Source organism: Excalfactoria chinensis, chromosome 11, assembly GCF_039878825.1.
Source record: "Excalfactoria chinensis isolate bCotChi1 chromosome 11, bCotChi1.hap2, whole genome shotgun sequence".
NCBI classification, from domain to species: Eukaryota; Metazoa; Chordata; class Aves; order Galliformes; family Phasianidae; genus Excalfactoria; species Excalfactoria chinensis.
In genome coordinates, this window is record NC_092835.1 from 9,540,679 (window position 1) to 9,558,713 (window position 18,035).

The 18,035-nt window shown below is 36.5% G+C and overlaps 1 protein-coding gene across 4 annotated transcripts in view; it reads left to right on the forward strand.

Moving 5' to 3' along the window:
• ANKRD27 (ankyrin repeat domain 27) overlaps window positions 1-17,616 on the forward strand; it is a 37,186-nt gene extending 19,570 nt beyond the window's left edge. For 3 of the 4 annotated variants that reach the window (XM_072346183.1, XM_072346185.1, XM_072346186.1), the window contains 17 exons: window positions 1,129-1,221; window positions 1,976-2,103; window positions 2,561-2,643; window positions 3,377-3,492; window positions 4,277-4,369; window positions 4,737-4,934; window positions 5,245-5,304; window positions 5,418-5,537; window positions 7,479-7,523; window positions 9,168-9,290; window positions 9,820-10,017; window positions 10,361-10,480; window positions 11,066-11,227; window positions 12,070-12,178; window positions 13,523-13,604; window positions 14,338-14,410; window positions 15,887-17,616. In XM_072346183.1, coding sequence (XP_072202284.1) covers window positions 1,129-1,221; window positions 1,976-2,103; window positions 2,561-2,643; window positions 3,377-3,492; window positions 4,277-4,369; window positions 4,737-4,934; window positions 5,245-5,304; window positions 5,418-5,537; window positions 7,479-7,523; window positions 9,168-9,290; window positions 9,820-10,017; window positions 10,361-10,480; window positions 11,066-11,227; window positions 12,070-12,178; window positions 13,523-13,604; window positions 14,338-14,410; window positions 15,887-16,162 — 2,079 coding nt within the window. In that variant the 3' untranslated portion in view covers window positions 16,163-17,616. The remainder of the gene's footprint in view (window positions 1-1,128; window positions 1,222-1,975; window positions 2,104-2,560; window positions 2,644-3,376; window positions 3,493-4,276; window positions 4,370-4,736; window positions 4,935-5,244; window positions 5,305-5,417; window positions 5,538-7,478; window positions 7,524-9,167; window positions 9,291-9,819; window positions 10,018-10,360; window positions 10,481-11,065; window positions 11,228-12,069; window positions 12,179-13,522; window positions 13,605-14,337; window positions 14,411-15,886) is intronic. The other variant, XM_072346187.1, reaches the window with a different exon arrangement.
• The last annotated feature ends 419 nt before the right edge of the window (window positions 17,617-18,035 follow it).

The window sequence follows — 18,035 nt, forward strand, 5'->3', positions numbered from 1 at the left end:
AACTTCATTTTAATTCCTGGAGTGGAAGTGAAGTTGTTACAAGCAGTTTTGTCTTTGAGGGACTTATTTTGGTATTTCAGCAAATTCCTGATTCTTATGCTGTTCATTTTTTCACGTTCTTATTTGTAAGATATGTAGTTTCACCTGTAATGGATGACTTCTTGACTCATGTAATAAAATGACAGCCTTATCTCTCCACATGAGCATTACTGTCTTAAATGGCTCCTTGTGTTTTTCCACATTTGAAATGCTTTTCATGTAAAACACACCATGAAAGGGACAGTATTAATGCTATGCAAAGTTTTGCTGCTTTTTGAGATTCTCTATAAAATAAAAAGCACAAGAGTGGCTAATTAAATTGAGTAATTTCAGTATTAAAGCTTTAACATCTTTCATAGCTAATAAGCATTTTGATTTTCTATCCAAGGAGATCCATGGCCACATACTTAGTTATTCTGAAGAGATAAATGTTGGTATCTTTAGCTGAAGAGCCCAGGTTTGAAAAACTGGTGAATGTCACCTTCATGTCTCTAAATTCAAAACCAATAATAATTTCATATCTGCCAACAACCTTTTGTTCATAATAAGGTGAAATCTGAGCTAACAGATTTCTGTTATTATAGAAAAAGCAAAACAAATAGCATAAATAGCTGAACACAGCATGCCTACCCAAATAGTTCAGGTTTTAAAAGCTGTCAGTTAGATTAGCTACATGGCTAGGAAGGGTGATCTCATAAACATACAACCAAACGACCATGTAGACGTGTTAAGATTGTACAGACTGACTGCTGAGTTTACAAAGATACCACGTTGTTTATGAAGGAGATTTTAATATTGCGATAGAGGACAGAACTGCATCCAGCTTGAAGCTGCTTGTTTTCTCTTGCAGTTTTGGATTATTTATCCATTCCAAAATTTCAACATTTGAAGTATTGAAAGAAGTTCAATTTATAGATAATATGCTGTGAAGTAGAGATCTGAACTTTTGTCTCCATAGACCTCTCAGATGTTTCTAACAACCTTATAGGCTGTAACTTGATGAAAATTGTAGAAAATCTGAATTTTCACTGACTGTAATTTTTAATTTTTAGTTGTAAATGTTAATTTATTTATGTATATTACCTTCAGGAATCTGACAGGCTGTATGACAAGCTGCTTTTAAGACAAAGGATGAACTTTTTGTCCCAGATGTCTACTACTCCAATAGATTGCTTATTTAAGGTGAATAACTTTATTGGCAAAAGTATATGCATACTTAATTATTTTATATTTACATGCTGCCCTTTGTGTGATTTTTCTGGAACGTAACACAGCATTCATTATATTAGTACTGCAAAATATATTTTAGTAGTTGTTAAAAGTATGTTTGTGTTTCTGTGCCAAAACAATACTAAGTTAATATGACTGTATGAATTCTGGTGCCTAAGAAATATGGACTCATGACAATGAAATAGCACGTATGTAATGCTAGTAATTACTTGTGTCTCACTACCTTCAGTCCTTAAAATTAAAGAGGTTGCTGAAATAAGTTGTGTAGTCACCTGATAGCTACTTCATGTTATACGTTTATCTCTAATTGTTGTTCTAAAAGAATTTTCCCTGTACAAGGAAACAAAGTAGAGCTTCTAATTATATGTGTTTGCTGCTTATGGCTAGAGATGTTGTAATTTTATAGAAACGTTTTTGCACAGAGGGAGCTCAATTTTGTGACCGAGTCTAATTGTTGTGCTTTTTTTTTTTAAATAGAAAGTGAGGTAAGCCAAGAACAGAATATTTTTAATGCTGAATGCCCATTAAAGGGTTTTGTTCTGTGATATTGTTCATTGCTGCTTTCTAATGGTTGAGTATTTGTCTTTTATGATCAGTTTCTTTGTTTTCGTGCTTTGGTAAATGGTTTTTCTTTTTTTCCAAGTGTTTGTGAGGATGGCTTTTTATATCAGTTCCTCATTCTCTATTTTCTGTTGGCTTTTTGTAGCACATTGCTTCAGGTAATCAGGAGGAAGTGGAGCGATTGCTAAGTCAAGGTGACAGCGATAAGGACACTGTACAAAAAATGTGTCATCCCCTCTGTTACTGTGACAAATGTGAGAAGCTAGTTTCTGGGTAAGCACTTTTTATCTCTGCAAATGCAGGAAAAGCTCTGTAGAAGTGTTAGTCTAAGATTTACTTTAGAAAGTGTGCTGCTTTCAGTTATGGCAGATGTTGGTAGCACTTCAGAATATAATACAGAGCTTATGTTCATATAGTTTGAAACAGCAGAAGAAATATATTAGGAGGGTACCAAGTGCCTTGGATCCAGGCAAATTTTGTGATGGAGACTGTATATCTTTAGGTAAGTATGGTGTGGAATGTTTGTTCTCTTGAGCGACTTACACATTGTGAGCAAAAACTCTATCAAAAAACATAAAACTCTGGATAGAATAATTTGATAGTGTGAAAGTTAAAGGATAAGGAGTTCCAGCATCAGTTTCTTGTAAGCCTTGGCAGTGTCTCTCTTCATCTCCTCATTAACCCTGCTGCATACGTAATTAAGTTGCTTTTAAACCACTGTGTTTTGCAGGAAACTGAATGATCCTTCAATTATCACTCCATTTTCCCGAGATGACCGGGGATATACACCACTTCATATAGCTGCTATTTGTGGTGAGTCTCCATGGTTTTCTTAGCTAATGTTTTTACCTTCTTATGTTCTACTTTTTCCTGTTAAGATCTTTCCCAGCTTTCACAATATAGTGAATTTTACCTTGAAGTGTTTTTAGCTTATTAGCTATGAGAGCTGATATCTTGGCCCATGCTCAAGTCGCTGCATTTTCTTTTAAGCTCAGTTTCTTACAGGCAGGTTATTGTACATTTGCCAGCGGCTTACTTTTGCTTACTGTGGCTTGTTCTTCACTTGTGAAAAAAGTTCAGATTTCATCAGAAACCAGTCATGTTTTTAAAGAACTTGCAAATTGAGGAATTAATAATTTCTTTCTCCTGTGACTGGCTGTGCATGGTAGATCTGTACCATCTCCTGTCCTGTAACATTCACTGTACCGTTAATCTTTTATTTTTCAGAAAATGAATTAATTTTTTGTGGTTCCTTTTTTAGCCACCTTCATTCTTTAATTATTATCTTGAATCCTAATATGGGAAAGCTTTGTGTGACATGACTTCATTTTCTTACTCAAAATACAAACTTAGCTTGCTTGTAGCTGGCGGTTCTTTGGCAGTTTTTGACCATGTGCAACTTGGAACAGAAAATACCCAGTGGGAATTAAACATACAGTGTGTAGAAAGATAACCTCCATTTCTGCATACTATCATGTTTGAATATGAAAAGTAGCAATATTCTGTAGAAAACTTGGTCTCTTCTAACGACTGTGTATTTTCCAAGGGCAAACATCATTAGTGGATTTACTAGTAGCCAAAGGAGCCATTGTCAACGCTACAGATTACCACGGTTCAACTCCACTTCACCTTGCCTGTCAGAAGGGATATCAGAACGTTACAGTAAGCACTAAAAGGCTTAATTGGAAATAAAAGCAAGTACTTAACCTAAATAATAGATATCTGACTCTTATTAAGCTGCTCTGCTGTTACTGTCATCTTGGTCTTTTGAGAAGGTTTTACTAGACGTGTATGTGCTGTCAGAATTGAGAATCTTTCAGCATTTTTATTTGCATAATGTATGTTTTACTTTACTGGAAGGTTTTCTGCCATTCATAATAAGCAAGTAATTGACAGCTGTGAATGCCTGAGAATTAATCCTTTTTATTAATACTGATCTCTGATATGTAGTATCAGTGGAAAGCCTGTTAACTTTTTGCTCTGGGTTGGGACAAAAGAGCCATTGCAGTCATTGGGACTAATTAAATTTCTTCAAATTGTGTTTAGGATAGACCGCCTATGTTATGTACTTGAATTTTGTATATGTGAGGTCTCTGAGTTATCATGACTTAAAGAATTCTATGTCTTTACCACTGTAGACTGCTAATATGTGGGATAAATTATTGTGCATTGTATATATTGCAGTGTTTGCTGCAGTAGGTGATTCATTTTTTTCAATGACAAATCTGAATATGTAACCAGTAGCTTTATTTGTTTCTTGGGTTAGGGAAAAAAAGAAGTACTGTAATGCCAAAAGGGACTGTTTGTATTTGAAGCAGGAGAGACAAAGACAGGTTTTCATGAAGTATTTCATCATACTAGAAACCTAAAGGAATATACAGAGTAACAATTGCTTCTGTATTAATTTTTTAGTTACATAGATGTCTGCTTTTATTTTTTTTCTAAGCTTCTCTTGTTGCACTATAAGGCAAGTACTGACGTTCAGGACAATAATGGAAATACTCCACTTCATTTAGCCTGCACTTATGGCCATGAGGATGTAAGTAATTATTTTGTAACAAACTAAGCGGACATCTAAATGGAAAAGAATTAAACCATGATGCCAGTTTGCACTAGACTTTCATGCTTTAAAAAGAAAATAAATTGGGGGCTGTTTAATACTGTAAATTAAGACTTTATTCAGTAGTTCATAACAATTTTAATTAAACATTCATGTTAAATATAATATTGTGCTAATTTAGTTATTTGATTTTAACTCTTTGTTTAACAATGCTCAACTATAAAAGCCTGCCTTTTAGGCAATGGATTATATGAGTAGGAATGAAAACAACCCATTTAAGCTTGCACATATTATATGAATTGAAGACTATATAATAATTTATTGATGGCTTTCCTTTTCTTTCCAGTGCATCAAAGCATTAGTCTACTATGATGTGCATTCCTGCAGACTAGATATTGGAAATGAAAAGGGAGATACCCCTCTCCATATAGCTGCTCGTTGGGGTTATCAAGGGATCATTGAAGTGCTTTTGCAAAATGGGGCAAATCCAAATACTCAAAACCGGATGAAAGAGACTTCACTGCAGTGTGCATTAAATTCCAAGGTACTGTTGTTTATCTTCCAGGTTGATTTCTCTTTGATGCAGTTCCAGAGAAGTGTGGCTGCTTACGTGTTAATAAGATTTTGTACTTTAGTACTGTTTAAGTTAAAGTGTATGTTTGTTTTTGAGGTAAAACAGTTATGTTTTAAATCTAGTAGTATGAATGCAATGTCTCAGCAGTACAGAACATAAATTTGTGACTGCTACTTTTAATCTTCTCAGTTGTAATCTATTACTAATATAAGATTGTCAGCTAATTTATGTTTCAGTCAGTGGAGTTACATTGGTTTTCCTTATTGATATTTTTACACAGATTTTGTCATTGATGGAATTAAACTACCTAACCTTTGAGCGCGGACAGAGTGCTTCTGAGGTAACAACCAATGGAAATCACTAAACATTTTTTTTCCTTACATTTAACCTGCTTAATCTGATGATGCAAGTTTTTCTGCTTTTTTGTTGGTTTTTTTTTTCCCCAACATGAAGTCACCACTTAGGTCTCCTCAGCACTCAACAGAAACTTTCAGCAGAGGATCATCCGTCTCGAGTTTGTCATCAGCATCAATTGATATAAGGCAAGATGAAGTGAAGAACAGTTATAAAGAGGTAAGACTGAAGCAAAAGCAAAGTGAGTGAACCTAGAAGAGTAATATTGTGTAGGACTGCTTTAATTTGCTTCTTCTGCAAAAATATCCTTTTTTTTTTTTTTTTTTTAACTTCCTTTGGAACCTTAAATCCATACTTTTGATTTATAACCTCCCAGGACAGTCATATCATCACTCCTGCTCCTGATGCTTCTGTTTGTATTTCTTTTATCTTCCTGTTCTGTTTTTTCCAAATTGATCACCACAATATCTTTGCTTCCCTCTGCATTTTAATTCTTTCCATTCCTTCTGCTATCATGTTCTCCTCTTTCCAAACTTTCCTGTTTTCTAAAAATCATCAGGAAACTTACAGATGTAAAGTTTGTCAAAAGGACAGTATTAACGCACACTTTGGTATCTATTTGCTCTGTGGGAGCCTGGATGTCAGATTGTACTTCTCTGTGCACACAGACTCTGTAAATGAGGTCTAATGTATGTAAAACTTTACCTGATAGATTGAGGATTTGCTTTTTCTTGAGGGAACAAATTTATCACTCAGGAGAGCTAAGACTGTAGTTCAAACCAGGGGAAAAGATTACAAGCAGCTTACACCTTATATTCTTGGGGTTAATGACCTCTTCCTGTAATCCAGCTTTAGGTCAGTTCTGTTTGCCAGGTTTCAAATGGGGGCTCACTGCTGTTATTCTTACTAAGCAAAGAGACAAGGGCCTAATCCTGAGAGATCCTCATAAACAGAATGCCACTGGAAGTAATGGGAAACTGATAAGGTCAATTTTCCAGACTTCAAGGCTTAGATCACGGATTAAAGGAATGCAGTGGAGTCTTTATTACAGCTAGTTATGGCATATAGTTTAGAATGTGTCTCATTTAAAACTTAGAAAAGAAAAGGAGCCAGGCACGTAAATTTGGAGTGTCATTTGTTAGAACTAATAACTCTTAGCAGAATTTCTGTTCAGCAGCAGATAAGCTGAATATGTGAGTGAGCTACAGTAGGTGTCTTCAAGTGGCTTTGTTTCTTTTATTTTTACACTTAAAGGAGTGTAGTTACCTTCCACAGAGGAATGAGAAAGCAAGCTGGAAAGATGGAGGAACACATGGAGCAGGCATTTTAGCCCAAGTACTCTTAATAAATAATCCATAAGCTGCATAATAGATTTATACATTTCTCCACTGTTAAGTCCTGGGGCAATTTTTAGAACTCTAAGGAAGTTGTTTTTGGAAAGAAATTATCAGAGCTTGTGGGTCGCTTGCTATTACTGTTAGGTATCTTCTATGTGATAAGACTGATCCCTGAAAATCATTAAGAGCTTCTATGGTGACGTTATTCTGTATGATTAGGGAACCATGTTAAGGGAAATTTAAGGGAGGTACAGATCTTCTTAATATTTTTAGTCCATTTTAGATGTGCATGTACAGAGGATACAGCTTACCTGCCTTCACATGTGTGAAAGACAATTGACTTAAGTTTAGTCACCTGTTTTTCTCCTTAATTGATGGAGAGAACTTAGTACCTCCAAAGCACCATTCATTTCAGACATCTTAGATGCTTAATTTGAGCTGTGCTGTACACAGGTGTTGTTTGTTGTCTGCATTCTATTTTGCAGGTACCAAGGGGGGGGGGGGGGGGTTTGGATTTAGACAGATGGCTTTTAGACATTGCAAGCTGGGTAAGAAGAATGCTGCCCTGAGGGCCCAGTGCATGACTTCAAGGAACTTCACCTTATACTAGAGCTGTAGTAATGTGGAAAAAACAAAATTTAGTAGCTTTCCTAAAAAGAAATAAAAAGGGTTTGAGAGATTTAATCTAGCCTCTGGTCTTTTGCCTGTACAAGATTTGTCCCATTCTGTTAAAACCCTAAGGAGATCAGACCAGTGAAATATGACAGTATTTTCCACGCACAGCTTAATACTAACAAAGCAAATAAATTTTCTTCATGCATAGGTGGAAAAACTCTTAAGAGCAGTTGCTGATGGAGATCTGGAAATGGTGAGTCCTAAAATGACTGTTGAATATTACTGAATTCCAATTAACCTCATTCAAATTGAGGAAGTTATTTGTAAATAATAAGGTAAGAATGCTTCACTTAGTATCTTCCTTCAGAAACAAATCCAGAAATGCTTTTTAATTCCTACGTTTCTGCGTTATCTAATGGTTTGAATGTTATCTACTGTTTGTTTTGTATTTATAATATCTAGCACTGATCAAGAGACATAGTGAGAAGCATTTAAAAGTGTAATTTATGCATTCAGATGACAGTCACCTTATTTTTTGTGGCCTTACTTTCCACATTGCTCAAGTTAGAATGTAGAATTGTTCATTTCAGAACTGTTCAACTAGATGGCATTCATACATACATGCTTGCATATCAGCATATCATTTTCGGCTTGCAGATCTACTTAAAAAAGGGTTATTTGAAAATCCTTATCTTGTTCTGACTGCCTGAGTTCGGTCTCCATAGAAACAGAAGCATCAGAAGGGTCATTGGTGCTGTTGTAGATTTCTCGTCTGATAGCCAGTTCAGCTTTGCAAGAGGAGGCATTATACAAAGTGATACAAAACTGGAAGTTGTAAGAAAAATGATAGTTATACTCTGATTCTTCAAGAAGCCAAAACCCACAACATTTGTCATTATCATAGCACCTGCAAACTTCAAAAGCAATTATACTTTAAATTAGAGATAAAGATGTTAATCATTGAGAGTTATTTTAATTAACTGGCCCAATGACAGTTCTGCATTCTGAAACTAATATTCAGCTCACTTTGGTAAATCTCTGTGTCTTTAGTGAGAAAGAAGTATTTGAGGACAGTATGGAAGGTCTGTCTAGAAAGGATTAAACATTATTCCCCAAATACATTTCAGTTATGTAGCAGCTTTTTGGAAGGAGGTTCTCAAGCTATACTTTCTACAGGTATAACACTGTAATTTACTTCAGTAATGGAGCCTTAACTAATTCTAAGATATCTTTAGTTTGCACTGGATTAATGGATTCCAGTGCAAAAGTGTATTTCTTAAATGGCTTTGTTGCATAGAATTTAGTTTAAAATTAACTTGCAGTAAGTGTTGCTGCTTGTGGAGCCTACAGGAGTGCTCTGAATCCTAAGACTAGCTTCACTGAAGAGCTCTCTCTTAAAAAGAAGGCATTATACATTGTGGAAAAATGAAATTGTCAAGGAAGTAATCAACCTAAGAAAAGTCTGTCCCTGCAAAGTTTGGGTATTGATTAAATGTTGTTATCCTTGTCACTTCTTATGTTTGTTAAAGAAAAAGATGAAACAAAATTCACGTTGACACAAGCTGGCACAAATCTTGGTCTAATCATCATCTGAGATAAAGGGATTTGGAAGGTTTGAGCAGAGGTGAACACTAAAGTCTTGATTAGGCAGCAGGAAGTCATTTATAATTTACTTCACTGCTGTACTTGGTGAATGTTCTAGCTGCTTTGTCAACAATAATATTTGATGTTTTAATTTGCCTTAGGGGAAGTGGTGCCAGGAGTAGCTATATAGTCTTCCTGTGATATTCACAAGTATGGGTTTGTAAAACTGTACTTGCATAAGATGCAGTTATGTGGATTTATTAAGATGTGGAACCTCTGGGATCTATAAAGGAGGACTTGCTTTTTCTACCAGGTACGTTATCTCTTGGAATGGACAGAAGAAGACTTAGAAGATGAAGATGACACAGTCAGTACATCAAAACCAGAATTCTGCCATCCTTTATGCCAGTGCTCAAAATGTGGGCCAGCACAAAAGGTTCGTTCTCTAAATAGAATAATTTGTGTTCATGATACTTGCACGTGAATAAAAATAATGTATGTAACAAACATTATGTATTACCAAGTACACAGTAAAATATGTACATAGTGTCTGCAAGAGCATGAGTGGCTATTTGTGAAATCTAGCTCCATAAAGTATTAACACGCACTGTGTATGTAACAGCATCCTAACAGCTATATAAAAACTCTGGGGCTTGCTTCCCTCTCAACATGCACAGCTTTAATCCCTTTTTAATAGCATGGATACTTTGCCAGGAATTCCTATATCAGGAGCTGTATCTTCCAGTATACTGGAAGAAAAAGAGAAAAAAACTTGAAAAGTACTGCCAAACTGCTCTGGTTCACCAGCTCTCTTCCCGAAAGTCCTCAGTGAGGTTCTGTAGTTGAAGTTCTTGCAATGTCTGTCCATCTGCTTGGTGTCTTACTTAGTAGGTATTTGATTGTTTTTTGGTCAGTGGAAAGTAAAAGAATTAATTATGTATTTTGTTTTGTGAATTGCTCAACAGATATTTGCAAGGGTCCCCGCTAATGGCCTTGGTGTAAATGTTTCAAATCAAGATGGTTTTACACCATTACATATGGCTGCTCTGCATGGGCACTCTGACCTTGTCTCTCTCTTGTTGAAACATGGAGCCAGTATCAGTGCCAAGAATGCAGAACATGCAGTGCCTCTTCATTTAGCCTGCCAGAAAGGTCACTCCCAGGTAATGGAGCCTCTTCATAAATGCAAGCTATTTAACAAAGAGCCACCAGCAAAAAGCTCTTCTGTGAAATTAGTAACAAGATAAATCAGTTACAGTTAAAATTAATTTAATGATGCTTAAGACTGAGGTGATGGTTGGTTGGCATGTACAACCTGAATTATGGCAACTAGTATGATAAGAATTAGTGCTTTTGATTGTCATCTGTTTGGCAAAACTGAGACTTGTTTTCTTCAATCTTTTCCATCCCCTTTTCATTCTGTATTTCCAGATTTATACGTGTAAAAAAATGTGCATGATTGTGGTTGGGTACTATCTTAAATTTAAAAGTTACTTCTTCCAACAGGTGGTAGAATGTCTAATGGATTATAATGCTAAACAAAATAAAAAGGACGCATATGGAAATACTCCTTTAATTTATGCATGTTTGAATGGTCACTATGAGACTACTGCCTTGTTGTTACAGGTAAGATCATTGAATACAGTGTTCAGAATACTATTTTTATGTGGTACCCGTGCTTGTTTAGGACTCATTAGTATTACTATTTAAGCTTTTCTCTGTTAAAGTTTCTCAGAAAAAAAAACGAGCATTTGTTCCTCTTCTTCCTTTCACAGTTTTTGATGAGATAAATGTTACTCTGTGATTGTACAGCTAACTGCTTTTGTAGAACTTCTCTCTGGCAGATGGCAGGTTTTCTTGCTTGTGATTGTATCAAATGGGTGGGTTTTTTTTAGCATTTTGTGTGTTGTTTATTTTTAAGTCTCCTTTAGACTTGGCCCATATAGAAGATACACACAAAAAATGAAATGAGTTTCTTCATGAAATTGTGGATAAGAGAGGGTAGGAAATAATAATATGACCAGGTGGCTTATTGTTGAACTGGTGATTGCTAGCATATGCTTTCTGTTTTTGTATATAGCTACAAGGCTGCTGTTGCTTTGTTCTCGTTGCTACATAGAAAATGAAAGGGGAGAGAAGCACAATAACAACGTGCTATCTCAATTTTATGCTGCTTTTTCTTTATAACTCTGATTTTATTTTGCTGTCCAGCGTGGAGCTTCTGTTAACCTTTGTAATGCCAAAGGAAATACAGCACTGCATGAGGCTGTGATAAGGAAGAATGAAGCCCTGGTAGAGTTGCTGCTTCAGAAAGGTGCGATGACACACATACGGAATGAAAGGAACTGTACCCCTGCAGACTGTGCTGAGCCAGTGAGTGCAGAAAGTTTGCTTCCAACATTTGATTTTCCAGAGTTCCATAGATGTAATGTAAAACAAATGTTAACTGTTTGTCACAGCAGCATTTTTGGCCCTTCACTGGCCAAAGGCATCTCTATTCAAAAGTTATATGTGGTATAAAGACTAAGATGCCTGATTATTGCACAATGACTTGTGATATGTGAAAACTGCAGTGCTTCTAAAATAAAAATCCCAGACAAAAAGGATGAGCCTAGGAAGAGCGAAAGCACATACATGTATGAAAATGACACTAAAGAAAATGCTAGTAGTGGCAGAGAGAGCAAAAGAAATGCAGGCTGTAGGAAAACAAACACCCTGTTCTAATCACTTGGCCTGCTGGCAATCTTGTTTCACCCACCATGCTTTGCCCTTTTGATGCTGTTTATCTTGTCATCAGCTCATTCATTTCATTAATACTAGGTTATAAGGAATTATTCTCTAGATGATTTGATGCACGGTTTCTGGTTTCTATCTTATGGTACTTAAGTAGCTCCTGATGTGTAGCATAACAGCCACAAAATTCTGTCCTGCATCAATTTCAGTATGCATATTATCGATCATAAATGAGCTTACCCATCATTGGTATAATTTGAAACATACAAAGATGGCAAAAACATTCTGGTACATTGCACCCTACGGAACACAGGCTTTGTCCCAAGTCAAGCTGATATGAAGTCTTTATTTATAAGAAGGTATTCTTGTGTACATTTGTTTTGGCAGCTAACACACCTGCATGAACTGGAATTCTCAATTTGTACTTTTCTTTCCCTATTTTTATTTCAACACTGATAAAAATGGAAACTTCTAAAATTAAGAATTCAAATATCATTAAGTTGCTGGAAACAGCAGCAAGCTGTGTACCTACATCAGCAGAGGGAGAAAAGGAATGTGAGCAGCATGCTACTATCAAGATAAGGAAAAAAGGTAAATGTGCTATTTCCACTGTTATGAATAAAAGGAGATTTAGGAATTAATGTGTAACAATATGATTTACATGTAATTGAAGAATAGCCAAATGTTTTTCATATTTATTACAAGAAACACTTAGAATTATATAACTAAATTCAGCAGACTTTTAATTACATGTATGACATCTTCCATAAACTCAGTTTTCACTTTTTTGGTGCATAGCAGGGAATTTTACATACTAAATCATTTCATGTTAGAAAAAAAATAGTACATTTGAGATGATATAATTAACCATGCAATACTTGCCCATTTCAGTGCAAAGAAGGGATTAAATCACATCTGGTTGTCCTTCACATTGCCCTAAAACAGATTAGGCAGTGGTACTTCAGTGTGTTACTGTCTCACAGATTATGGGACAGAAATCTTTTCTACAGAAACAATTTTCTAGGCCAGCAAGCAAGATTTGCAAAAGAATGCCTTTTTGTAAATGTCAGCATTTAGTACAGTCTAAGCAAATATGTTGAGAGACATCATAGAGTTTGATGGTACAGCTGAGCTGATGCAGCTTATTGCTACTTAAAAAGAAAGGGTGTTACTCCTGGCCTGTCATCATCTCATCTCTCCTTCCCTCTGCTTCTGGTTGTCCTTATCCACTGCTTCCTTATGCTGGCTTTGAAGTTTCTCAGTTGGTTTCCCAGCTGATGCAATTCACAAACAGAGGAGAAGGGGTATAACAAATTTTGTGCTGAGCTGCACAGTTCAGCATAGCAAAGGGCCTGCTGCCATCCCACTTGTGGAAAGAAGACATTTGAGGCTGCATGGCCAGAACAGAGGGAAAAGGAGAGGCAGAAATGCCTGTTTCAGCATCCATGAGTTTTAGTTAGGCTTTTCAGAATATCTCATCTGCTTCCTCAGGAAAGAGTGTAAATATTTTGTTAAAATTTATCACCATGTGCTGATGCCAGAGACTGATACAATCCTTTCAGATATCATGGAAATAGTTTTTAAAGGACCAGCAAAAGACATAACTGAGAAGCACTGATGAAGAGGTAGAATAGCATTAGTTACACACATTTGTAAAAATTGGATTTGGGAACCTCAAAGTCCAGAATTAAATGGTCTCTCCAGAATCTTGGCCTGTCATGTTAATCTGATCAAGAACGCTTACTCCTGCAACTTAAAATGGCTTAAACTTTCCAAAGGGAAATGGTGACTGATTCAAGTTATTACTGTTGTGTTCTTACAACAAAATTTAACTTGTCTGTCAGTAAATATCACTTTTCAGTCAGGACTTTATTTTTTTAATTCTTCACTGTGACTCAGCTGTACTTACAGCTGCCTGTTCTTTTGAACTCCTAGTGAATTCTGAGCCATGTGAGAAAGCTGATGATCCCATAAGCAGACAACATCAACTCGTCCAATCAATTAACAGATTTAACAAGTAAGCATAGAAGCTTTCCTGGAAGTACATTTATTGTTTCCCATTAGTAAACACAACATGTCACTATTTAATAATGCCCAAAAGTGGGCCGAGCATTGTTGCATATCAGACACGACTAATTTGACAGTAGACATTAATCCACAGAGGCATAAACATTAATATCACCAGACAGATGTTCTGGGCATACTCAGGGGTGGTGAACAGCAGTGATGTGATGTGATGCAGGAAGGGGAAAAGCTGGCCTCTGAAAGGAGTACTGGCAAACATATTTACAATAGTTTTTGCACTGATACTTGCTATGTCATAAATCAGCAATTTCTGAGCCAGGCTGTTTTAAAAACATCTGAATGTTTCACTGAGATGTTGGGTTTTGGCTATAGACTTCCAAATTTCAGTTTATATTCTGTGATAAAATGATGCCCCACCACGGTCAAGGGGAGGCTGGATAAAGGCCCTGGGCAACCTGGTCTTGCTATGGTGTTCCTGTTCACTGCAGGGGAGTTGGACCAGATGGCATTCAGAGGTCCCTTCCAACTCTAAGGATTCTATGATTCTAAAACACAGGAGATAGTAGTAGGCTGTCCCTTTGTGGAAATAGTGATTGTCAGATAGTTGCCTTTGTGTGCAGAGATAGTGCCACCTAGTGGCGTTTCCATCATGAAGACTCGTGGAAAGACTGAATGAAAGTGTCTCTTTATTAAGTTAAATTTAATTTCTTTAAACTATATTTTAGAGCGAAACATTTACGGAGAACAATAACAAGAGATAAAAGTGTCCCAAATTTTGACTATCAGTTCTTGCACCAGGTAAGATGAAACACATTACTTGTATAATATATCTGCTATTAACGTAGATACATTTAACGGGGAAATCTCTTTACTAGTGGTGGTCAATGAATTCCTGAGGTTCTGATGTGCTTGTTAAATTGCTAATGTTCCATCCTTGTTCAGACTTAATTGTACTACTATACATCTCTTAAATGTCTCAAACTTCCTTTTAAATTTCTTAAACCTCTTCTTGCAGTTTTGATTTCTTTGTCTTTTCTGTTGCTTGTCCAGCCTAGGATATGCTTGAAAAAGTGCATATTGCGAGAACAGATGTTGCCAAGCAGAGGTGCTATTCACAAGAGGGAATTTTGTCAGTAAATTGGTAAATCTGCTTCTAGGTGGAGACTTTTCCCAAGGGAGATAGCAAAATGGATGTTGCATTGTCAGCTGTGTCACAACTATATGGTGTGGTCAGTTCATCAGTGGTTGGGCGTACTGTGGCACCATAAGTCATTGTAGCTGCTGGATGCTGCCTTACCCCCAGAGCATGCATTCCCTCTTCCTTCTTTGCACTGACTGTGACTCTTACTGGAAATCTTGCTGAGCCTTTGTGGCATACTAAGTCAGGAGGAAAACAAACCTATTGAAAAGAAAGCAGTTTTCTACCAGGTTAGTTCAGTAGCTGATAATTAGATAATTAGATTGATGTAGCCCCTGAAATGCGGTCTCTGCTGAGAAGAGAATCTTCATCTATAAAATGAAATGCTCCTCTGTTTCCATGGATCTCGTTAGATTTAATATTTGCAAATTGAGAACGCCAAATCAATACAGTAAGACTGTAATATTTTATTAATTCTTATTAGCATTAGTGATAATATCCCACTAATTAAATGTGGGATTTGGATTTTATAGTTGTGGATCACCAAAGGCAGTATATAATGGAAGTAAACCAGCTGACAAAAAATCTAATATGTGACAGTGATATATGGCACACTTACCAAGTTTGACTGTCATGGCTCTGTAAATTTGCAGGCCATAACCTCTTTCTGAAACTTTATCAATTTTTTGGCCATTATTTCAGCCAAAGGGGTATGATAATTGTTTTCTGCCCTTAATTATTTTCTCAGAAAATCTGTCATTAGCATGCTTGGTTTTTTGGTGTCTAGTTGAGCCTGTCTCTGTAACTGCTTGCACATTTCTTAGTGGTATGAGAAACAACTGTTACAGTAACTTAAGACCTGCGTTACAAAAGAAGTCTGTAAGAGATAAGATCATATTGGTACTGATGGATGTGTATGCTGTGGCAAGTTGGCCTCTTCTTGTTTTCACATATTTAGACTGAAGATAACTGTCCTTCAGAGTGCACTATTTCTAATTCTTGACTGTGTTCTCAGTGTCAAGAATATCATCACATTAATGTGAGAATTATATTCACGGTACTATTTTAATTGTCCATTTTTGTGGTGAAGAATCCAGACAATGCTTCTGACACACCATTTTTCTCTCTCCCCACAGTTAGCTATTAAAAGCTTTGATAAAACCAAGTTAAAATCTGTTGAAACACTGGACCAGAACAAAGCTAAGATTACTGATGCAGAATGCAGTGGCGAGTTTATGAAACACGATGACATGACGGAAACTCCTTGTAGGAGTCAATTAATGCACCGGAGACACACAGTTAATGTACCGCTTTCAGCAGAGAGTGTCAGCAGTAATAGTTTATCCAGCCCCGAAAGTCCAAGTATTTCACAAACAAGAGACTGTTGTGATGACTTGCTTTCCAAACATTGACAAAGAAGCGCAAATGTGATGTCAAAAGCTGAGGAACTAGGTGGTGTTGATTTCAGTATTCTTTTGCTGCATATCAAAGAACTCAGTGAGACTTGCAAGCGATGCCTTCAGAAGAGAACACAGGGATGACTCTTCAGCAGAAACAGAATGTTCCTGAAACTTTGAAGACTGAATCCTCCATCTGTGTTGGAGGTAACTACGGAGCCGGATCGTTACTGATCTCAACAAACAGGGAAGTACTGACATATGTAGGCAGTAAAGCTACCTTCCTGTTCTACTGAGCACTTACTTAAAATTATATGTAACAGTAAACCAGACCAAACCCTGTATTGTATTTTTTCAGCCATCCACCTTGTTTTTAAAGTCTTTGAATAGTTTTTGCATTTTCAGTTTTTACCAGTACAATGGATAAATATATATAAACATATATATATTTATATAAGAAGATATATTGGATAACAAGCTATTTATTGACAGAGGTAATCAAAATGTCTATTTTTATTGAAATATTACAAACCGTTATAGCATATATTTCTCTATGTTTCAGTAGCTGAGAAAACAGTAGTCCATAACATCTGTGACACCTTGTTAGACATATATCCATGCTAATAATGTAAAGGGAACTAATCTTTGCTAATTTCTTTGTAATGCTCCCCTGTATCGGATCTGCAACATCAAGGTTTTTTTAGGAGCCAAGACAGTGGGGAGAAGTAGAGAACCCTTGCAAGGCTAAACTGTCAGCTCAGTGTTCAGCCTGGCTAAAAAATATGCAGAAGCAAGAGTGCATAAGGTTTGTTTGTTTGTTTGTTTGTTTTCCTTCCTCTAAATCAGCCATTCCTAAAATGCAGATATTCATGATTCTGAACCTGGGCAACATCTGCAGACAAAACCGCTGCTTAAGAGCCCAAACCCAGACTGTTATTTAAAGAAGTGACCTTCCATTTCTGAAAGGTACCTCTCGCATCAGCTGGCTTTTGTTGGAATAGATCGTTCCCAGAGGTTATCACTGAAGACTCAAAAGCTCACAACTGAGGTGGCTGCTTAGATTTGGACTTTGTTTTCTGCTGTTTTGGCTACAGTAGTAAAACATGTACACAGCACAGGCCAGGTTCCTAAGTTCAGTATTTTTTTATTCGTGGCTCTCCACATCCAGCTTTCATTTTATTTCATAAAATATTTGTATGAATGATTCTGTTTCTTTTAATTGCAATATTAGGAAACTGCCTGGCAAAGTAGAAGGCTGGAGGACATACTGGTGATTTTTTTTTTTTTCAAGTAACTTTTTAATCTAAGCGGTAAAATTTGCAGCAAGTGCACATGTGGACATTTGGAGTTGAGGATCTTGTGTTTATTTTTCTAATAATTTATGAGTTTATCTGATTTTTCTAATGTGCCTTGGATTCGTGCCAAAAGATGGAAAGAAAAAGCGAGTAAAGGTAATTCTTGAAAACGCTGTTTTCTCTGAGTGCTTCTTTAAAGCATTGCGTCTTTTCGTGGATTTACTTCCTCTTCTTTTCGTAGGCATTTGAAGAGTTCACCTTGTGTCTGTGCTGTGTGGTTTGGGATTTCAGGCATACAGGTGTTAAGTATAAGAGTAAACTGAACCTGAACATCTTCACTTTTAAGTTCCTTCTTCATTTAAAAAAAAGTGGGATTGATGTTAACTCTGCAAGCCAAAAGAGCAAGTGGAGAAATGAGCAGATGAACTCGGTGGTCTCTTTCCTTCCTGTGATGCTACGAAGTTGTCATAGAGTACATCGCTTATCCCTGCAGGCATTCTGGATTTGTAGTGTATGTATGAAAGCACTTCAATCCCAACCAGCTCCAAATAATGCCCGACAAATGATTTACGTAAGAGAAAGATTCCTCTGGC